The sequence below is a fragment of the Callospermophilus lateralis genome, chromosome 2 (genome assembly GCF_048772815.1).
Source record: "Callospermophilus lateralis isolate mCalLat2 chromosome 2, mCalLat2.hap1, whole genome shotgun sequence".
Taxonomy (NCBI): domain Eukaryota; kingdom Metazoa; phylum Chordata; class Mammalia; order Rodentia; family Sciuridae; genus Callospermophilus; species Callospermophilus lateralis.
In genome coordinates this window covers 158,127,888-158,149,165 of record NC_135306.1, presented here as the reverse complement: position 1 = coordinate 158,149,165, position 21,278 = coordinate 158,127,888, and the positions used below count along the sequence as shown (strand labels likewise).

The following is a 21,278-nucleotide window of genomic DNA, read 5'->3' as shown; positions in this document are numbered from 1 at the left end:
CTCTCCAGGAGTCCCGTAGCAGGCCAAGGTGGACAGCAGGGGTCTAATATCCAATTGAATGCAGATCTTAACATAATCATATCAACTTAATGGCTTGCTGGCGTCATCTTACAACCAAAAATGCCATGCATCATTTTTACTTGGCTATGGCTCTCAGCATCTCCCCCCTTCTGTTTAATTAAGCAACAAGCAATGTGGCTTAGGGACCGTGCCTGTTAGGTTGTCCAATTCAACATATGGTCCTTACCCGTCATCGGATCAGCTGACCTCTAGGCGTCAGCCTCCTGTCTTAGGTTGGTACCACTGCAATTGGATCATACCCATCACTGACAACCGGTCCAGCATACAGCCATACTTGTGGATAGGCCTATGCACCAGTGGGGTGGTGAGGTTCTTTACCTCACCTCTGTTGGCCCCAAAATTTGGCCTTTGCACCACTGCGGGGGGGGTGAGGTTCTTTGCCTCACCTCTGTTGGCCCCAAAATTTGGCCTTGGTGCCAGTGGGGGGGTGAGGTTCTTTGCCTCACCTCTGTTGGCCCCCAAATTTTAGACCATCACTAGCAGAAGGGAGGAAGATACAGAAATGCCACGACACCAAGCCAATTGACAGCTCCTTTGGAAAAATTGTATCACTGGTGACACTATCAGCAAAGATACGCCAGCACTACCACAATTCGCTGCACCAACAGATAGTTCACAATGCATACAAGTGATACATAGTCCAGGCAAGTTCTGCAAGCAGTTCAAAGCGGAGGAATCTATCAATATGTCCATTTTTTCCCAAAGTAAATCGACTCCTTGATTGAGCGTTATTTGTTGAGTTATTATTCATTGATGCATCAGTTTATACAGATTACTGTGATAGCTATCATAGAAGCTGTAGTTTGGTTTTATCTTTGTCTTCACCAGCACTGGGATGAAGATAGGAATTCTGGCAATGATGCTAAAAAAAATATGTAACATTCCAACAGGTACTAAGAAAACAGTTTTCTGAACAGTTGACATTATCCTGAACAGAATTATTAAATATAATGAAAAGGAAAGGTGAAAGTGAACAAACAGATCTTTTAACCTCCTTGTTTGTACACATATTAAAAAAATCCTCAACAGCTGTTTACCCAATTTAAATGAAACCATTAAAATCATGTGAATAAAAGAAAATTCGAATCCATTTTTTCATGAGCGCTCCTCATATATGATATATGGACATACGCACACACAGACATACAACACGAAACACAAGAATGCACACAAATGTACAACACATAAGATAATAGTAAAGGCCTTGTAGCTTTACACAGGTAAAATCTCCATTGCAATGTTTAAAAACTCCACAGTCAAAAAATAAAACTGATCAGGTTTGTATGAACTCAAAAAATAAAATAGAACTTTATGATGTGGGAAAAGGCAATAATAAAATAGATATTGAAAAAAGCATCCTGGTTAATCGCTGTCGCAGATGTAAGAATAGCCAAGCTGGAGCTCTGGATATCAGCTGTTATGGATTTGAGTCAAATCATCTTCTTTTTGGTCTGTAGAAATCACTTTGGTTAGTCTCTCTGGAATCCAAATCGGCTGCTGTTCTCCCTGTGGAAACACACAAACAGAACCCCGACTCCAGACAATCACTGGGTCAGGACCTTTCCATTGTCCTGTTAGAATATCCTTCCAAAGTACCTTAGGCTTATGTACATTTTTGGATACAAATGTCTTTCCACAGCACTAAGCCCTGATGAATCCAAATTTAAAAAGTTTAGAGTAAAAAGGGTTATTTTAAGTTTATCTTTGGGGGATATATACCCCTTTCCAATTCCCTCTTTTTGCTTTAATAAGTACATTTTAATAGTTTGATGAGCTCTTTCAACTATGCCTTGTCCCTGTGGATTGTATGGAATTCCTGTTATATGAGTAATGCCAAATGATGAGCAAAATTGTTTAAAAGAGGTAGAAGTATAACCAGGGGCATTATCTGTTTTTAACTGTTTTGGAATGCCCACAGTGGCAAAATTTTGTAAGCAATGAGCTATAATATCTTTAGTTTTTTCTCCGGCATGAAGGGAGCCCATCAAAAATCTGGAAGAAGTATCAACTATAACATGCAAATATTTTAATTTTCCAAATTCTGGCAAGTGTGTGACATCCATCTGCCAAATATGGTTAGGTATCAATCCTCTAGGATTGACTCCAAGATTAACTTGTGTTAAAAAGGTCATACAATTTTGACATTGTTTTATTATATGTCTGGCTTGTTCCTTAGTTATTTTAAAGCGCTTTTGTAAAGTATTAGCATTGACATGGAACCTTTTATGAAAATTTATAGCTTCTTCTATTGTGGAGAAAATATGTATGTCATGTGTAGATTTATCTGCTAATTCATTGCCCAAACAAAGGGCTCCAGGCAATTCTGTATGTGCCCTGATATGTCCTATAAAGAATGGATCTTTTCTGTCCCAGATTAGACTTTGTATAGTGGAAAACAAAGAGAAAACAGTAGAGGAAGGGGAAATCCTACCAGCATCTTCAAGGGATACTATAGCATTAACTACATACTGACTATCAGAAAATAAATTAAATGCAGAATCTTTAAACATCACAAAACCTTGTAATACTGCATTAAGCTCTACCTTTTGAGCTGATTGTTTGGGTACTAAAAATGTAAAAGTTTGATCAGGGGTAACTACTGCTGCTGTACCATTATTTGACCCATAAGTGAATATATTTGGAACATTCATGATAGGGTTTTTTTTTTTTTTTTTTGTCATTTTTTGGAAAAACTACAGGATGCGAAGACCAAAAAGACAATAAAAGATTAGATGGTAAGTGATTATCAAATGAAACATTATATTTACACATGATTATTGCCCAAGTATTTAACTTATTAGCTAACTTATCAATTTGATCCATAGTATGTTATTGGGAGAAATTCCAAACACTCCCTTTGCTGCTTTTATTCCTTTGAGTATTAATTGTCCTACAGCCTCAGGATACCTAGTAAGAATAGTGTTAGGAGAATAAGGTAAATGTATCCACAATAATGGACCTTCTTGCCAAAATATCCCTGTAGGAATATTTTTTGTTGGTAGTACAATAAATAATAAAGGCAAACTTACATCAATTCTATCCAAATGCATATTTTCCATATATGTTTCAATGATTTTTAATGCCTTTCTTGCTTCAGGCATTAACATTTGGGGTGAATTTGGATCTGATGGACCTTTTAGGATATCAAATAAAGGTCCCAACTCTCCTGTTGGTATGCCTAGATAAGGCCTTATCCAATTTATGTCTCCCAGTAACTTTTGAAAGTCGTTAAGTGATTTGAGTTGATCTACTCGTATTTGAATTTTTGGTGGACGGATCATGGTTGAGGATAATAGAACTCCTAAATAATTATTGGAAGATTTAATTGTATTTTATCTATTGCTATCTCTAGATTATAATTTTTTAATAAATTTGTAAGTGTGGCATAACATTCTAGCAATGTGTTTTTATCTTTATGTGCCAATAATACATCATCCATATAGTGAAATATTTGTAGTTCAGGATTTTGATTTCTAAGTGGCTGGATTACTTTGTTAACATAAATTTGACACATAGTTGGGCTGTTAGCCATCCCTTGAGGGAGTACTTTCCATTCATATCTCTGATCAGGACCGTCATGATTCAGTGCAGGGATAGTAAATGCAAAACGTGGACTATCCTCAGGATGAATTGGAATTGAAAAAAAAATTCTTTAATATCTATAGCTAAAACATACCAGGTTTTTGGCAAAGCAGACAATTGGGGAATCCCTGATTGAGCAGGTCCCATAATAACCATCTCATTATTAATGGCTCTTAAATCTTGCAATAATCTCCATTTAACAGATTTCTTTTTAATGACAAAAAAGGGAGTATTATGGGGAGATACAGAAGGTTGTATATGTCCCTCCGCTAATTGTTGTTTGACCAGGTCATGGGCTACTTGTATCTTTTCTTTAGTCAGGGTGAGGAACCCATACTGGTCTTTCTGATTTCCAAGTAATTTTGATTGTCTCAGTGACCCTTTCTGAAAACCCAATCCATGTCTATTTATTCCTTGATCTATTTGAATTGGTGCTGTTATACCTTGTTCTTGTTCTCTTAATCTTTTTTCTTTCCTAATACCTTGTTTAGCCCTAGTAGTGGGCACGTTAGGATTTATGTTATTTGTTAATGTCAAACCTAATTGATCTAGGACATCTCGTCCCCATAAATTTATAGGAAGATGATCCAATACATATGGCTGTATAGTTCCTTCACATCCTTCAGGAGCCTTCCAATCTAATACCATTGCACTTCTATGGGGATTAGTTGCCACTCCTAGGCCTCGAAGTGTTTGAGTGGCTTGTTGTAATGACCAATGTTTTGGCCATTCTTGATGAGATATGATGCTAAGGTCAGCACCTATGTCCAGTAGCCCATTAAATTCATGTCCTTGAATATTTAGTTTTAGCATTGGGCGAGAATCTAAATTTTAAGACAGCATAGCCCAATCCACTCCTGTAGAGCCTAATCCCCTGGAACCTCTTTCTACAGTACGACTGGAAAATTTATCATGCAGGCTGGGTATTATTAATAACTGTGCTATTCTATCTCCTGGTGAAATTACTGATATACCTCTTGGAGAACTAGCTATAATTTTTATTTCACCTTCATAATCGGGATCAATTACCCCAGGACTTATCATAAGTCCTTTTAATGTAGAAGAATTGCATCCCAATAATAAGCCTACTGTTCCTTGGGGAAGGGGTCCTTTTACTCCTGTGGGAATGATTTGAACTCCCATCTCTGGAGTTAATACTGCTCCCTGATGGTGTTGCTGGGTTCCTCCATTGCCCTGTATATTTGTGGTTGTGGGCCCCAGAGCATTGGGCCCCCCTGTCTGTTTTTTGGCAATGGAGCCTAATGCCTTTCTCCACAATATCGTGGGTAAGCACTTGGTCCTTGTCCATTTTTTGATAACAGAGTACCCTCTATGGTGATTTGAGAATGGCATTCATTAGCCCAATGTCTCCCTCTACGGCATTGTGGACAAATGCCCGGTATTCTATTCCTTTGATACCTAGCTTTGTTAAACCCTCCTCCTATGGGGCAACTCCTTTTAAAATGTCCTGTTTGTTCACAATTGTAGCATGTTTTTGGCCTGGCATCTAAAGCCTGTTGTACTGAAGCTGCCAAGACTTGCCCTTGTTCATTAATGTCTCTACATAATTTAATATATGTGTTTAAATCTTCATGTCTCCATGGTCTAATGACCTCTCTGCATCAACGATTTGCTTGGTCATAAGCCAGTTGTTTTATTAATGGCATTGCTTGTTCTGTATCCCCAAAAATTCTGGAAGCTGTTTGAATAAGCCTATCTATAAATTCAGTGTAAGGTTCATTAGATCTCTATATTACCTTAGATAATTGACCTTGTAAATCTCCATGTCCTTGTAAAGTCTTCCATGCCCTAACTGCATCTACAGCAATTTGTGCGTATACGTTAGGATCATATTCAATCTGTTGCCGTTGACCCTCATAAGGTCATTTTCCTAACAACATATCTAGATTTCTTTGAGGGTAACCGGCTGCTGCATTTCACCTAGCTGTCTCCGTGCAAAATTCCTCATTGGCAACCTTCCATAACAAATATTGTCCTCCATTTAGCACAGATCGACACATGTTAGTCCAATCTGCTGGCGTCATGTCCACGTTGGTAATGGATTCAACCATGCTTACAGTGAAGGGTGCTTTTGGACCATAGGTTGTTATAGCCTCCTTTAACTGCTTCACTGTTTTGAAATCTAAAGCACTGTGAATTTGTTGCCCTCCTGCCTGCTCAAATACAGGGCATGCTAATCTTTGAGGTCCTGCCTCAGGATTCCACCTATCAACTATGGGGGTTGAGGGCCATTCAGCTGTTTCTATAGATGGAGCTGTTGGCTGAATTACACCCTCTGGTGATAGAACGGAGTTAGTAGCAGCCTCCTGTTGTAGCTCCCCCCCCCCCCCGATGGTTGTTTTTTCTCTAAGCTTTCTTCCTTTAAATTTTCTTCCTCTATCTGACTAGCTCGAGAGACCTTCTCTTTTGCTTGACCTAACATGTTTTCTACCATAGTCTGGACCTCTAACAATTTACTTAACACTCTTTCGGTTTGTTTTTTACTAATTTCTAATCTACTATAAAGGTAACTCAACCCAATAAGATAACATAAAACAAAATCAAAACAGAATGATACAAAAATGGAACAAAAAATCGTTGTATCAATTTTCTCTTCCTCAGGGCCAAACAACTTTAAACCTTGAGTCAAACCATTTTTCCCAGTTTGCCTGAGAAAGTTCTAGGGATAGGCAGCTTGAAACAAAAAACAAAATAAATCAAAACAAGAACACATTGTTTTTTGAAATGGTCACCCATTCTCTCGACTTTCCTCAGAGGCGAGCAATTTTACTTACCTCTGAGCTTCAGGCATTCCCCGTACGGGCCACCAGTTGCCGTAGTCTGGCTGGGCACAAAATCACGAGCCTCTCAAACAGGAACAAACTTTATTTTTGAAACTCCTGCCAATGCCCTGTATGCTCCCGGGAAGTATGCCGACCCACACACGCGGCGTTCTCCCGGATACACACACCAACAGGAAATCCCTCCTCTGGAATTCCCTCCTACCGCACTTACCCAACCAATGGGAACTCTCCAGGAGTCCTGTAGCAGGCCGAGGTGGACAGTAGGGGTCTAATATCCAATTGACTGCAGATCTTAACATAATCATATCAACTCAACGGCTTGCTGGCGTCACCTTACAACCAAAAATGCCATGCATCATTTTTACTTGGCTATGGCTCTTAGCACTCTCCTTTTGTTACTTCCCTAAATGGAGCCAAATTAGTTTGGTATTTAACCCTACTTATTGGTTTCTTTGTTCTCAGTCTCCTTATTATGTACTCTCTTTTCTCCTGGTGTGCCTTAACTTCTCTGCTGGTCTTAATCTCTCATTCCTTTCAATGACTGACTTAATTTGACTCTTTTTAAAATTACATTTTTGTATCCTTTTAACATTTAAACATTTAGTTTGTCTAGATATAATAAAGTCCATGATACCCTGATATTGAGGCTGATCTTTTTTTGGACATACGGCTTTACATCATTATTCCATTTGAGTACTATTATTTCTATATTTTTTTATAGATCTCTTTCTACCTGTGGCAGAATCTTTTTTGGGAGGTGTTGGGGGGTACAGGGGATTGAACTCAGGGGCACTTGACCACTGAGCCACACCCCTAGCCCTGTTTTGTATTTTATTTAGAGACAGGGTCTCATTGGGTTGATAGTGCCTTGCTTTTGCTGAGGCTTGCTTTGAAGTTGCCATCCTCCTAAGCCACTGGGATTATAGGTGTGTGCCACCATGCCAGGCCTGTGGCAGAATCATGAACATAATAAATATTAAATAAATATTCATGGCTGAGAGATCTAGAAAAGTTTATGAAGAGATGTGTAATATTTAGCATCATTTTTCTTCAGTTTTAAAAATGCAAAGTTGTGCCTTTTATGTCATTATCTGGTTTTAACTTCTTATTTTTTTAATTTTATGCCAGGTTTTAAAGACAGTGTTCTCAATACAGTAATATTAAATTTGACAACATATTACTATAAATATTAAATTTGGTTTATTGAACACTAGCTTCTCAATATATCAGATTCTCTAGAGAGAGGTTAGCTTCCTGTATGCTTGCTAGGCATTTTTTTAAAGGAGTAATAACCTTAAAGTGTTCTCACTATATGATAATAATAAGATCTTCCACAATTTAAAAGAGACATAGTTACCAACACTCAGAATAAGAGATGGTGACTTCATGGTTTCATTCTTTGTCCAAAGCTCTGCTTCTGTTGCTGACTCATTCTTAAATGAAAGCATTTCTTTCCATAATTTTCATGTCATCCAAAGTCAATATTGGGAAGGAAAGAAGGATTATTAGAGTGGAGCTTGGGTGAGAAGGACATAGGCAGAAAGCAGCTTCCAAGATCAAGAGTTAGCTATCTTGCCTCCCTGACTTTCTTCCTCCCTTCTTCCTTCCTTCTTACCACAAGAGCAGAGAATTGGCTTGAAGATAATCCTTAGTTCTTAGCACTTCATTAACTTTGTCAGTATAAAGTTATTTTCTTATGCTTTTAACCCTTTATCCTCAAGCCACATATTCATTCCTTTCCCAGCTCAGATGCATCCACTCCTATATGTTTTATGTTTTTTCCTACATATTTGCTTGCAGGATATATAATTATGTGTGTGTGTGTGTTCAGTCTTACATATGGTATTTGTTATTTTTACCAAATCAGTATATTTAGCAAATTTTAAAGATGTGTTCATATTTAAAGGCACATCTAAAGTGTGATTTCTAAAAGCTACATAGAATTATTTATTTATATCCATTCCATTTGATTTTCCATGTTCCCAGTATGGAAATCAATGTTACTTCAAGCTCCTGCTGCATTATCATCATGGTGAACACTCTCATACAGGTCTATAGTATATAATTTGCATATATATAACCTTATTTGAGAATTTCTTAGGGATTTATTCCCCAGAGAGGGATCACGGGATCATAGAGCCTATACATGTCACTAAGTATAAATAGATCACTTAGCAAAGTGGCTGTATCGGTTTATATTCTTACCCACAGTGCATTGAGTTCTTGCCTCCCCACATCTTTGCTAACTTTGCTATATCTACCATCCTAATTTTTGCGTTTCTGGTGGGTATAAAGTGCTGTACCATTATTTTAATTTGCATTTTACTCATTTGCTTTACTCTGAATTGAATCATCATTTTATATATTGTTAGCCATTTAGTTTTCTCTTTCTGTAAGTTCCTATTTGTAACTTTTGTCCATTTTCTATTGGGTGTCCTATAATGTTTATGTTGAATTATAGACTCTACTTACATCCCATAGAGGAGTAATCCCTTCAGTTTTTAAATGTTGTAAAATCTTCTCCTTATCTTCATTTTTCTTTATTCTACTTATGACCCTAAAGTTGAATACATGGGAGATTTAGTAGGCCAGGTATTGAACTAGCACAATCATTTATATTCACATGGTTTGTTTAACTCTAGGGAAGGCTGAAAAATATGGTTTAGCTTTGGACCCAGAAGGAAGAGAAAATGGGTTTGGTGAGCAGCCAGCAATTACCATACCATATTGGTATCCTTTAATCAAGTTCCTTTTTTCCTTTTTTTTGGTACCAAGGATTGAACTCAGGGGTACTCAACCACTGAGCCATATCCCCAGCCTTTTTTTATATTTTATTTAGAGAAAGGGTCTCACTGAGTTGCTTAGTGCCTCACCATTGCTGAGGCTGACTTTGAACTCCTGAACCTCCTGCCTCAGCCTCCTGAGTCACTGGGATTATAGGCATTTGCCCCTGGGCTTAACTTTTTTTTTTCTTAAAATTGTGTTAGCTTCTGTTATTTGTACATCATTGCATGAGGTATTTTCATAATAAATGTATTTAAAATAGTAGAAGAGATAAAGATCAATTAATTTGTTTTCTCAGGAAAATTGGGCCGATTTCCACCTGTAATGCATCATCACCTGGCACCCTCAGATGGCCCAACCCCTGAGGCTCGTTTCCAGAGGTCTCACCTTGCAGAGGCATTTGCAAAAGCCAAAGGATCAAGTGGAGGTACTGGAGGAAGTAGTGGAAGAGGCCTGATGGGGCAGATTATTCCAATATATGGCTTTGGGATTTTTTTATATATACTGTACATTCTATTTAAGGTAAGTGGAATCATCTTAATTATGTCATATTTTATGAGAGAAAAATCTAATATTAGTCTAATAAAAATCATCTACATTTAAAACTCTTTAAAGTTTATCAAACTCTTTCAAGTCCATCATCTCTTTAAACCTTGCCTCCTCTTTGAGATACTTAGGATAGCCATTATTTCAGCTTTACCGATGAGAAATCTTGGCTCAGAACTCGAGTGCCCCACAGTTTACAACTAAAAAGGCAAAACCAAGACTTGGACCTGGATCTTCCAGTTTCTAGTCCAATGAGCAATGTGATTCAAAGCCAAATTAAAAAAAAAAAAAAGGACTGAGTATCTTTGCAAGCTGAAGTCTTTAAGAGCTTTATTCTTAGGGTTGGCACAGTGATTTCCAGGAAGCCACTGTGAGACCAAATAATGATTGTACTAATATGACTTTGTTTTCCTTCTCCCCACACTAATATGCCATTGTTATTTTTAATATCCTCTCTAGTAATTCTCCTAGGACAGAACTATCTTATCTTGAAACTGAGCTTGATATTTCCTAGTTCTGGGGAGACATGGTGTGGGTCTTTTAAAAAGAGATTTCCAATTAAATTCCACCTCCGGGCAGGCTTTTGTAGGCCACAGTCCTATGCACTATCATGTAGAGACAGAAGCTTCACTTTGTACTCCTAACTAGAGTAAGATTAGGTGATTTGAGTTTCTTCTTGCCCAGGAATGCTGCACACCACCAGAGTTGATTCTGCAAGAATACCCCTGGGGCTTAGCATCCCCTTTAAGATAAGCGTGGGCAAAGCAAATGACCTGTTGGAAGATTTTTTTTCCCCTGTACCTTAATAATATTTACTTGGGTACCTTCTCAAATCTCTCAGTGGCTTTAAAAAAAAGATGTTTCTCTAATACTACTACTTCATTTGATTTCTGACTTAATTTTTGTCTCCCAACCTTTTTTTTTTTTTTCCATTTAATATGAGGGTTCCATGACTTTGAGGTTCTGAGCTGCTGTTGATGTGCTGTACCTCCTTCAATTCTCAGCTCTCAAAGGGGAAAACTGCAGAGGATCGGAAATGCTCTAGTGTCACACCTGGAAACACCCACAGGAAAATTAGTAAGTGTCTCTTCTCAATAAATTCACAGGTGTTATTGAGTCAGACAGCAGTAATATAGTCAGAGGGACGATCTATGGTATGTCTTAACAGCATTTCTCAAACGTTGTTCCAAATTCATCTGATGCTGTTTTTATCTTAGCTCTGGGAATTCTCAAAAGTTTCCTTATTGATTTTTGGGCTTTTAAGGGAAGGATGCTACAGAAAGTACAAAACTGCCAGTTTACTGTTTTATTGTATTGGGAAATTAGTATTTCACATTTGGAATGGGTTACTTCTCATTTCCATACCTCAAAATATTGGTAGCAGATACCTTTATTTCACAGAGAGGATAACTGAGGCAGAGAAATCACATCATTGTCCAAATCAGTTATTAGCTCTAAGGAAAGAGTGAAGATTTGAGGTTCTTGAAACATAATCATCAAATATTTATTGCCAAACTAGAGTATTCTGTGCTCTCTAGGGAGATGAAATGTATATAGCATAACTTTTTCCTCTAAGAATTTATTGACTAGAAAAGACATCAGGAAAAATAACCTGTGAAAAGTTTAGAAAGAAGGGACTTACCATAAGCATGATGGGAAATCACTTTGGGTGGCTGTGAAGGAGTAATCAGATGGCTTGAGTAAGATATTGGCAAATACAATTTCTTGAGCTTATGGAGGTCTAGAGGGTGTTGATATACTACAGCTGTGGGAAAGAAATCTTGAGTAGATTAAGACCAGACTGCTACTTTCTTCTTTGAATAATGAAGCCTCATCAGACATTTTTAAAGAAAGGTATCAGCAAAATGAAATGAGGCTGAGCCATAGAGGCATCTTGCTTAGTCCATAAAGGCTTTGGATTCTCTGGAATTCTCTGTGAAATTAGATATCTCAGTCATATTCTGCATCCTTTTTGGAAACTTAGTCAAGGAGTCCTTGAAGAAAGCAGCTATATGTTTTTAAGAGAGAGAGTGATGATAAATATATCAGTAATTTTTTTAAAAATTTGCTCTTTACAGAGTAGCAAGTTATATATCTTGTCACATAATGCATTTGAGACAGAAGTAGATCAAATGAATTTATAAGAGCAGCTCTTAAAAAAAAGAGCAGCTCTTTTGTAATAATGGTAATAGTTTAATATAGCTTCTTATCCTTTAATTTTGAATCATGCAGGAAAAAAATAACCTAATAAGCACTATGTCCTGTAGACACTTTATAAATGTTAACTGTATGCATGAGAGTTTGTTCTAAAAGCATTAAAAGGCCTTTGAAATATTATATTTATAATGACCTTCTCAATATATTTGGGTAAGAGAGTACTCAAGTATGAAATAGAAAAAGTAGATTACTTACATAATGAATAGCATTTCATTTAGCATTTTATTTTCCTACTGCATTAAAATTTATTTCACATATTGATTAAGTAATTTATTTTTTCTCTTCAATAGATATACGTATTCCCAACTGACCCTGGTTGAGAAAAATTGCATCTGGGAATCAGAGTTACATAGCATAGCATGCTCTTTATCCAGATAACCAAGGTAGAAAACTTTGGGCATAGGTTTTAGCACTGGTTGAGGAGTTCTTCTTTTTTGATGAAGTCTAATGTTTAAACTGTTTTCTTACAGATATGTTTCAGACCTTACTTACAGATAAAATAGTACTCATTTTATGTCTTAACTCCTTTTCAAAAGTACATTATAGCTTTTGTACTTTACCCTTAAACATCATTTAGATCACAAATGTATAGTTATCGTCTCTGTTTCTTCTTGTGTGGCTATGTAGGGGTATGTTTTCACTCCTGGGTATTTTCTTTAGTTTTTCCTGCTATATCACTATTAGAGAGTGATTTTATTCATCACTCACTAAACATCTATCCTATAGATCTTGGTATACAGACCTCTGTACTCTTTTTGTACTGATTAGATTAACTGGAGAGACTCCTGGTCTCTTTGAGTCTCAGAACCTACCTGGATTACCGTAGTGTCATGGTTAGGTTTTTCATGAAAGGGCTTAGGGAGTATACAGTTGCTGGTTCTTAGATTGATGCTTGTTTTGCAGCTAATTTTGAACTTGTTCAACTTCAAGAAAAACTGAAGGAGACAGAGGAAGCCATGGAAAAATTAATCAACAGAGTGGGACCTAATGGGGAGAGGTAGGTTTTCATCTAATAGGACTCATTTCCCATTTAGAGAATCAATTAAAATTTTTTTTCATTTCTTTGATATATGGACCACTTATTTTCATTTTGTTTAATTGTCAAATTATTTGTTATTTACATAATCTTGCTGAACATTTCCATTTTCATACTATTGAGCAACTTTTTATGAGTTTAGTGTGTCACAAATTATTGTCAGAGTAAGGAAAAATATGAGTAAATCCTAAAGGATAAAATAATCTGTTTTTAAGAAAGACAGTTTCCTGGCTATCTTTTTTTTAAAAAAAAAAAAAAGTGTAATTTCCATTAAAACCAGATTGTCGAATATTGTTTTTTCTGTTTGAGACCAGATGACAGAAGAGAGCAACTATCATCACATTAGGCATTTAATTGTGTTTTGTGTTGACTGACTGCCCATAGAGAATTAGACATGTAAAATAGGTGTCAAGAACCATACTAGCCCTTTAGGATGCCCCACAGAGAAGGCACACTCCTCTTGTTACCTTGCTGGCTAAGGATCTGAAAAGGTGGCTGTAAGAGGTTGATAGAAATGGCAATAACTAAGAATATATGGATGTTGGAAGACCCAGGGCAGAAAAACTGGAATGTGAGATTAAGGACAAAGAGGGATTCTGGTTCATCTAGGCCTTCTAACAACCATGTTGGAAGAACTTTGGGGTGAGTGCAAAATCTCATGCAGGAGGATGTATCAAAGGTTCCTTCTGCAGCTTCATGGGCACATTTATGGAGTCTTTGCCCCAGGAAATTGCTGGTGTTCTACCTTACCCTTCTCTTTTCCATTCCATGTGTGTTGGGGGCAGGGAGAATATAGATACATTGGGGATTGAAAACACCTTACCCCTAAGCTATATCCCCAGTCTCCCACTTGTCATTCTTGATGATACTAGTGCCCCATGTCCCTTTTTCAGCTCACTGGCCCCATCTTGGCTGGATAGATGAGTGGCCATTCTTAGGTTTCAGCCTTCTGCCTTGGCATTTCCCTATAATATCTATAGTGCTGCCAAAATTATATTTTTGAGAATGAATCTTGCCTCAATGTAGGCCCAGGAGCCTTGACCTTCTTGTGGTCCAGAAAGCAGTATTTGTTACTATCTAGAATATTCTCTAAAGTAGTATATATACAATATATCTGTGTGAGTATATAAATAATAGTTGAATTTAACTAAGTACTTACTAAAGACCATGCTGTGAGGTAATTGTTTTATATAAATTATCCAATGTATGATTGTTTGTATGCGTAACAAAACTAATTACACGTCAGTTATATTTCTCTGGCCTTTCTATCCTTACCCGATTGCTTCCACTCACAGTTACCCAGGCTTTAATAGACCCTCATGCCCTAAAAAAGAAAAAAATTTTACCTGGGCCATTGAAAATCCAATGCCACACATAGGGTCATGAAAACCATAGATGAATATCTATGGGCAGAGCCCTGATTTGTGAGACCCAGCCCTTTGGGCTTTGGAGTAAAAAACTACATGAAGATATTTTCTCATTATTACTCACTGGTACTCACATTCCCTTAGTCCAAATGAAATAATCTACCATCCAACCCATGCATACATCTGTCTATAGCCCAAGCTGGGAATGTGTACTGTAGTCTCTAACTACTATCTGTCCTCTTGTGCCAGGATTAATTCTCCATATTTTATGTGTAGAGCTAAGGGAGTTCTTCCTGCACAGCATCCAGAGTTTTACCATCTCATTGTTTCTGGGACCACAGGTCCCAACCTAGAGTGTTTTATTTCTTACAAGATGCTGAGGTGTTGACTCCTTGAAAACATTGATTCCAGCTTCCAAAATGGAAAGAATATGTAAAAATTTTCCGCAGTACTTGTCAAGAACTTTGGGGCAGTTCTTCTTCCATGAAAGAGAGCATGACTTCTCACCCTTCCCCAAACTCTAATTTTCTAGTCCATAAGATATGACTTTCTCTATGATCCTCCTTAGGCCAACACATTTTATCTTTACCAGTAAGCCCTTTAGGACTTCCCATACTCAAAACTGAAGACTAGGAAGCCCATGTTTCTACATTGCTTTCCTTCTTATAGTTTATATCTTTTAACCTTCATTTCTGTGGCATTTGTTCTTTTGTAAATCTATGCTTCTGTAATGATTAGAAGAGCCCAAAATACTCCAGTATTTTTTTCTATCAGATCAGGATTTTATCACAGCTCCAGACTTCTGGGGATAAAGGAGAAGATTTAAGAGAAAAAAGATATGTTCATTTATAGCCTCCTAAGTCCTTTTATATGGTTCATTTATAGTTCTGAGATGCTGGCTTGAATTAGAGAAATATGCCTAAAACTTTGTCTTATATATGTTTATGTAAGAATAGGAATATGGGAAAGGTTTTTAATATTGTCTAATAAAACTTTTCAGACAGCTTTCACCTGTGAGTGGTGTAAGTCTGTACACAAATTTTAATGAAACCTTCTGGAAGTCAGTATTATGCTATGTTAGGCTCATATTAAGTGCCGCAGTCCGGCTGCAGCAAAATAAGCGGGGGGTGACAAACAACTTGTGTAGATTGATACAGCACGAGTGGAAGCCGTTTATTGTAGGACAGGAGCGGTATTTATACATTCCACACAGCTTATCTAATTAATATAAACTCGATACAGCAGTCAACCTATAAGGAATCTCCACACTTAATGGCTCGCTGGTGTTACTTCACAAACCACTCCCTCTGGCATTTTGCCAGGCACCATCTAGACTTGTTTACAGACTCTAACATTTCTCTGGCAAAATGCCAGGCACCATCCTGACTTGTTTACAGACTCTAAATGCCAGGCGCCATTCTGACTTGTTTACAGACTCTAACAATTAAGAATAACATTTAGCTCAGGAATACAGAATAAGGAAAGGATCTAGGAACCAGAAGCCTCATTTTTGTCCTTAGGATCAGCAAAATTTCCTTCCAAGAGTCATGTGCCCAATTGTAACTATTTACGTGCTAGAAACATGGCATGTCACAAGGAAAACTATGAGGAAGCAACAACCTCTGATAACGAAGAGCTATTGAAGACATGTTGAATATGTGTTGAGAATTGCTGGTAGATTTCTGGCATGGATTGCTAGAACATAAACTCTGAGGATAAACTTATTCTGTTTTAGTAGGTACTAAATATGTACTTGTCAAATAAGAATAGCTATCCACTTTTTTTGACATAAGCTTTTGTACATTATTTTCATGATAGAAGAATAAAGCATAGCCATTTCCCGTTGAGATTTCTTTTCTTTCCTTTATGAACTCTTTATTCATAGCTCTACTGGACAGACATATCTTATAGGTACCTATTGTTAACCTCATCAAATAATAAAAATTTCTTGAATAGATAAATGTCCTAAAGTGGAATTTATTTTCCACCCTAAGCTAAGCCTACTCTGCCTTTAATATTTCCATTTCAGCAGATGGGTCTACCATCTACTTTGTTGCCCAAAGTGGAAATTAAGCATCATGCTTGATCCGCCTTTTCCTTTACTTCCCATATTTTATTAATCACCGGGTCTTACCATTTCCTCCTAATTGGTAATGCATTCAGTGTGCAAAAGACTGTAAATTTTTTGAGGGTAAGGATTATCATTCTTAGTTTCTACAGCCTAGCACGGACCCATAATAAGCTCTAAAAAAGTATAGTTGAAATGGAAGAAAGAATGGATGGCTTTGGTTTTGACATAAGTCAGAACTATCTCATGTGATTTCTTTTTCTCTAGTTTTGTCTCCATTCAGGTCACTTTCTGCTTTCCAAAAGGAAGTATTATATAAATTTTTTTAACCTTCAGAAATGCCTTTTGATCTTGAACAGTGCAGAATCTTTATCACGACCTACATAGTCCTGCATACCTCTATTGCTTTATCTTTCTCTGTCACTTTCTCTATGTTGCAGCCAGCCTGACCACTTGATTCTCTAAAATATCTGTGCACCTTTGATTCAAAGACTTTGCATGTACTTTTTCCTTTGCCATCACCCCATCACCACCGCACACTTATTATGACTCTTGCTTGTCTAATAGATCTCAACATAGACGTTATTTTCTCTGAGAGTCCTTCCCTGAACCCATAAAACTTGGCTAGTTATTCCTCCCATGTGGTTCCACACGACCTGGTCTTGCTGGGTATTATATGCATCATGTTACTTTCTGATTTTCTTTTAACTTCTGACTTCTCTAATGCTCAGTAAATTTCTTAAGGGCAGAAAATTTTCATTGTTCAAGTTTATATTCCTTGTAAACTGACAATGTTCACATATCTTTAAAAAAATGAATAAGGTAGATCTAGAGAAAGTACTTTAAAGCAGGAGGCTTTGGCAGTAAAAATATCTTCTTTGGAACCCCTTGTTATTTGCTTTGTGCAGTCCTGTATGGTTATCAGTGGCAAGTATTATTTTCTCTATAAAGACCTGTATGGAAAAGAGGTGCTATGGGAGCCTGAATTAGCTTCTGTAACAAATTACCACAAACCTAATGGCTTAAAACAACACATATTTATAATCTTAATGATTCTGTAGGTTAGAAGTCTTATACTGAGTGAAAGTCAAGGTGTTGGTAGGATTGCATTCCCTTTTCAAGGGCTTGGAACAGAATTTGCTTACTCTTTTTGGCTTCTGGAAGCTGCCCATTCCCCTTGGCTCCCGGCCCCATTCCTCCATCTTCAAAGATATTAACCGTAGGTTCAAATCTTTTCACATTATATCATTCTGACCTCTTCTGCCTCCTTCTTCCACTTTTAAGGACTCCTGTGATTACATTGTGCCTTTTCAGATAATCCAGGTTAATCTCCCTATTATAAAATCAGCTGATTAGCAAACTTAATTTCATCTACAACTTTAATTTCTCTTACATGTAAGGTATCATATTCATAGATTACAGAGTTTAGGACCTGGATATCTTTGGAGAGTTGAGATGGGTCTTATTCTGCTTTCCACCAAAGGTTTTATAGAAGAGAATTAGAAAAGAGGAATTTGAATAAGCCTTACAATATGGAAGGATTTCTGTAGGCAGAGTTAGGAAAATAATGTTTCAGAGGAGAAGGCAGCACAAGAAGAAAAGGTAAAAGAATCAAGGCAAGTTTTTGGAATAGCAAATAGTTCTAAGGAATAAGGGTAGAATATACTAGGGATGGGGTAAATGGGTAAGGAGGTATGTAGGTACTGAGAGAATGAGAAAAGTAAACTGAAGCCATATACTAAGGTCCTGAATAGTATGCTGAGAAGATTAGAATTAATTCTTTATAGAGGGGTACCTCTGAAGACTTTGGAAGAGAAATGTCATGAAATTCTGTGTTTAGAAAAATTGATCTTACAATGAAATGTAGAGTGGTTACATGTTAGAAGGTTATTTAAACATTTCTAGCAAAAGGTAATAAATAGACCAGAGTAGAAAATGAAGGGGATTTCATGGAAGAACAAAATCACAGGTTTTATCAGGATTTTTTGTTATAAGCAACCAACTCTGGCTAGCAAAAATTTGTAGGAGAGAGGGCAGATTATATTGGAAGAATATGAAATAGTTTACAATATCAAAGGAACAGCTAAAATGTATTAAAATGGAAGGGGGAAAAAAAAGGAACAGCTAAATATCCAGGTTTTAGGAAGGGTGATAACCAGATCAGCTCTTGGACAGGAACAAAGAGACAGTCTCTTCAAAGGTAATGAATAGACCAGTCAGAGACTAGCTACCAAGATATATTAACACCAAAAGTATTCAATTCAGGCTTCACTGTGTTCAAGATCCAGTTTTGGGAGAAAGTACAGTTGGTCCAGCTTGATCCTGGATCTATCAATCAATCAAAATCACTGCAGCCAAGAGAGGATGGAATCTGATGAATAGCCACTTGGCCACCCTCAAAGGAGAGGTAAGGGGATGAATGGTTTTACTTAACCTTTGCACCATGAGTGGAAGAAAAGTTGGTCTGCAAAGGAAACCTACTAACTAGGTAAGAGAAGAAAAGGAGGAGAAAGACAAGAAAATGAATTAAAGATTTTCAGCTTTTACTGGAAGGAGATTATGGCATTAATCAAGATAAAACATAGGTGAAAGAAGATAAGACTTCGAGATAGGGAGCATGAGTTCAACTTTGAATGTGGTTGAGATGCCATCAGAATATCCAGATATTATATATAATAGCAGTAGTAAATTTGGGTTGTGAGGTCAGAACAAAGGACTTAGGTTTGGAAGTCATTTGCTGGGGGTAAGAGATAGAGACTATGGGGAAAGAGAAGATCACCAAATCCTTGAGGCCTCTCATACTCTTCTGTAGTAGACTGCAGACTCTTTCTGGTTTGATTTTTATTCTACATTATTCTATGAATGGTGTTGTTAGAGTCTATTTCATTTTCTCTCTATTTAACTCTTAGGTTCAGAACTTAATGACTATTTTGGATAAAAGTCTGTGATATTATCTCCTACTTGATACCTTTCATTTTACTAGCATCTCAAAATCTGCCATACTCAACCTTTCCAGGCTGCTGTTCATTCTGTTGCTTGTGATTCTGGGCCAGCTGGATCCTGGTTTTGAATAGTGAAATTAAGATTAATTTAAGGTGTAATGTAGTGACAAGGCCACCAAGTGGAAATGCCCAGGAGATAGTTCCAAGGTGGATCTTTGTATATAAAAAGTAAGATTGGGACTGTGTGTGTGTGGGGGGGGGGCACTGGGGATTGAACCCAGGGCTTCACACATTTTAGGCAAGCACTTTATCACCAAGCTACATTCCCAGCCTGAGTTAGGTCATCTTCTGCATAGAGGTAATGATTTATTCCTTGATATTGGTTCAGCTTCTTGAGGCCAGGGATTATAATGGATCAGTGAGAGTCCTCAGATTGAGCCTTAGAGAAAACCATTTTTAGGTGAAAGAAGGATTACAGGTGAGCCAGGATTAAAGTTAAAGGCAATAGTTAAAAGAAATGAGAGGAATGCAGATATTTCAATGGCCAAGGAAGGTGGGGAGTTTCTTGGGAAGGATGATTTACAGTATAGAAAAGCCAAAAAGAATGAACTGGGAGAAAGAAACCCTGGGGCTTAGAAGTGGTGACTGATGATTTTTAAAGTTTTTGTGAAAATAATGAGATGGAAGCCAGATTTCAGGGAGGTGGAAGAAAACAGATAGTAAGGATTTGGGGAACCTGTCCAACTATTAATAGATACTTATTAAGCACTTAAAATGATCATGACACTGTGCCTGTTTTGTTGTGAACATATTATCACTGCCCTCCAAGACAATCAATTCAAGTTGAGAAATAAGGAATCCATGAAAACATTCATTGTAGGAAATTTAGAAGACATTATAATATGGACCATAGTTAACTGACTAATACATTTAATGTGAGTATGCTTGTTCCAAGTTAAAAGAGGGTGGCTTTATTTGGAATTTTTATCTGTTCCTGTTTCTCTGAGCCTAGCCATTCTTTTTTGTTTAAGGATTTCTAACTTTCCATGAGTTAGGAAGCAGAGACTCAAGATTATTTCATTCAGTAAACATCAGAATGCTCCTGCATATAGTCTAGAGAAGTAGCCTGTGAAGCCTGCAGGCCAGAACTCTGTGAGGTAGGCTCTTCTGGTCTACCTTTGACTACTTCTACAGAGTGGGTTATTTCAGCAGTAAGAGTTAGGGGGTTTGTGAGGCCCAGGTGCAGTCCTGGTGAGTTAGGACTCCTGTACTAATGAATAGAATTGTAAAAGGTCCTATAAGATTCTAGCTGAAAGTAGAATGGATAGATTCTTCAGTTCAAAATTTTGAAGCCATTTTGTGTGGAAGGACTGGAGCTCATCATGGTGTTTTTGTTTTCTTCCCACTGAGACTGGTAGAAATGTCACGCCTTCATTTTCCTCAGTTACTATCTTAATTAATAAGCTGTCAACTAATGAAGGAGTCTCAGTTTTATAGTTTACAATGAGGGTGAATTAATGATTGGCAACAGAGGCAAAGTGTGTCAGTGTGGGCAGTCAGGAAAAAAGTTGTAGAAAGTACAAAATTCATTGTCACTGGGAAAAGCTTAGAACTCTGTGTTCACTGCTTATGTTCTTCCTCTAGGACCCATTGTTACCCAGAGCATCACTATTTGCTTTTCTTCTTCCAGGACTCATCAGCAATGGGAAAGGGTAAAAGTTCAGGGCCCAGCATTTCAGTATCCGCCTCCTCCTTCAGGACCCATTGTGGCTGGGAAAGAATGAATGTTTGCTTTTGGTGGAGATGCTGGGGAAGCCCAGGAAGGGATGAAAGTTTTCTTTCTTTCCCTGG

General features: G+C 37.3%; 1 protein-coding gene across 4 annotated transcripts in view; it reads left to right on the top strand.

Annotated features, from left to right (window-relative positions):
- Positions 1 to 21,278, top strand: part of Ric3 (RIC3 acetylcholine receptor chaperone) — a 44,897-nt gene that overhangs the window by 8,359 nt on the left and 15,260 nt on the right. For 2 of the 4 annotated variants that reach the window (XM_076846831.2, XM_076846830.2), the window contains exons 2-4: positions 9,550 to 9,773; positions 10,802 to 10,874; positions 12,918 to 13,011. In XM_076846831.2, the coding sequence (XP_076702946.1) occupies positions 9,550 to 9,773; positions 10,802 to 10,874; positions 12,918 to 13,011 (391 nt within the window). Of the gene's footprint in view, positions 1 to 2,784; positions 2,817 to 9,549; positions 9,774 to 10,801; positions 10,875 to 12,314; positions 12,398 to 12,917; positions 13,012 to 21,278 lie in introns of those variants that run through there. The other 2 variants (XM_076846832.2, XM_076846834.2) reach the window with 2 other exon arrangements.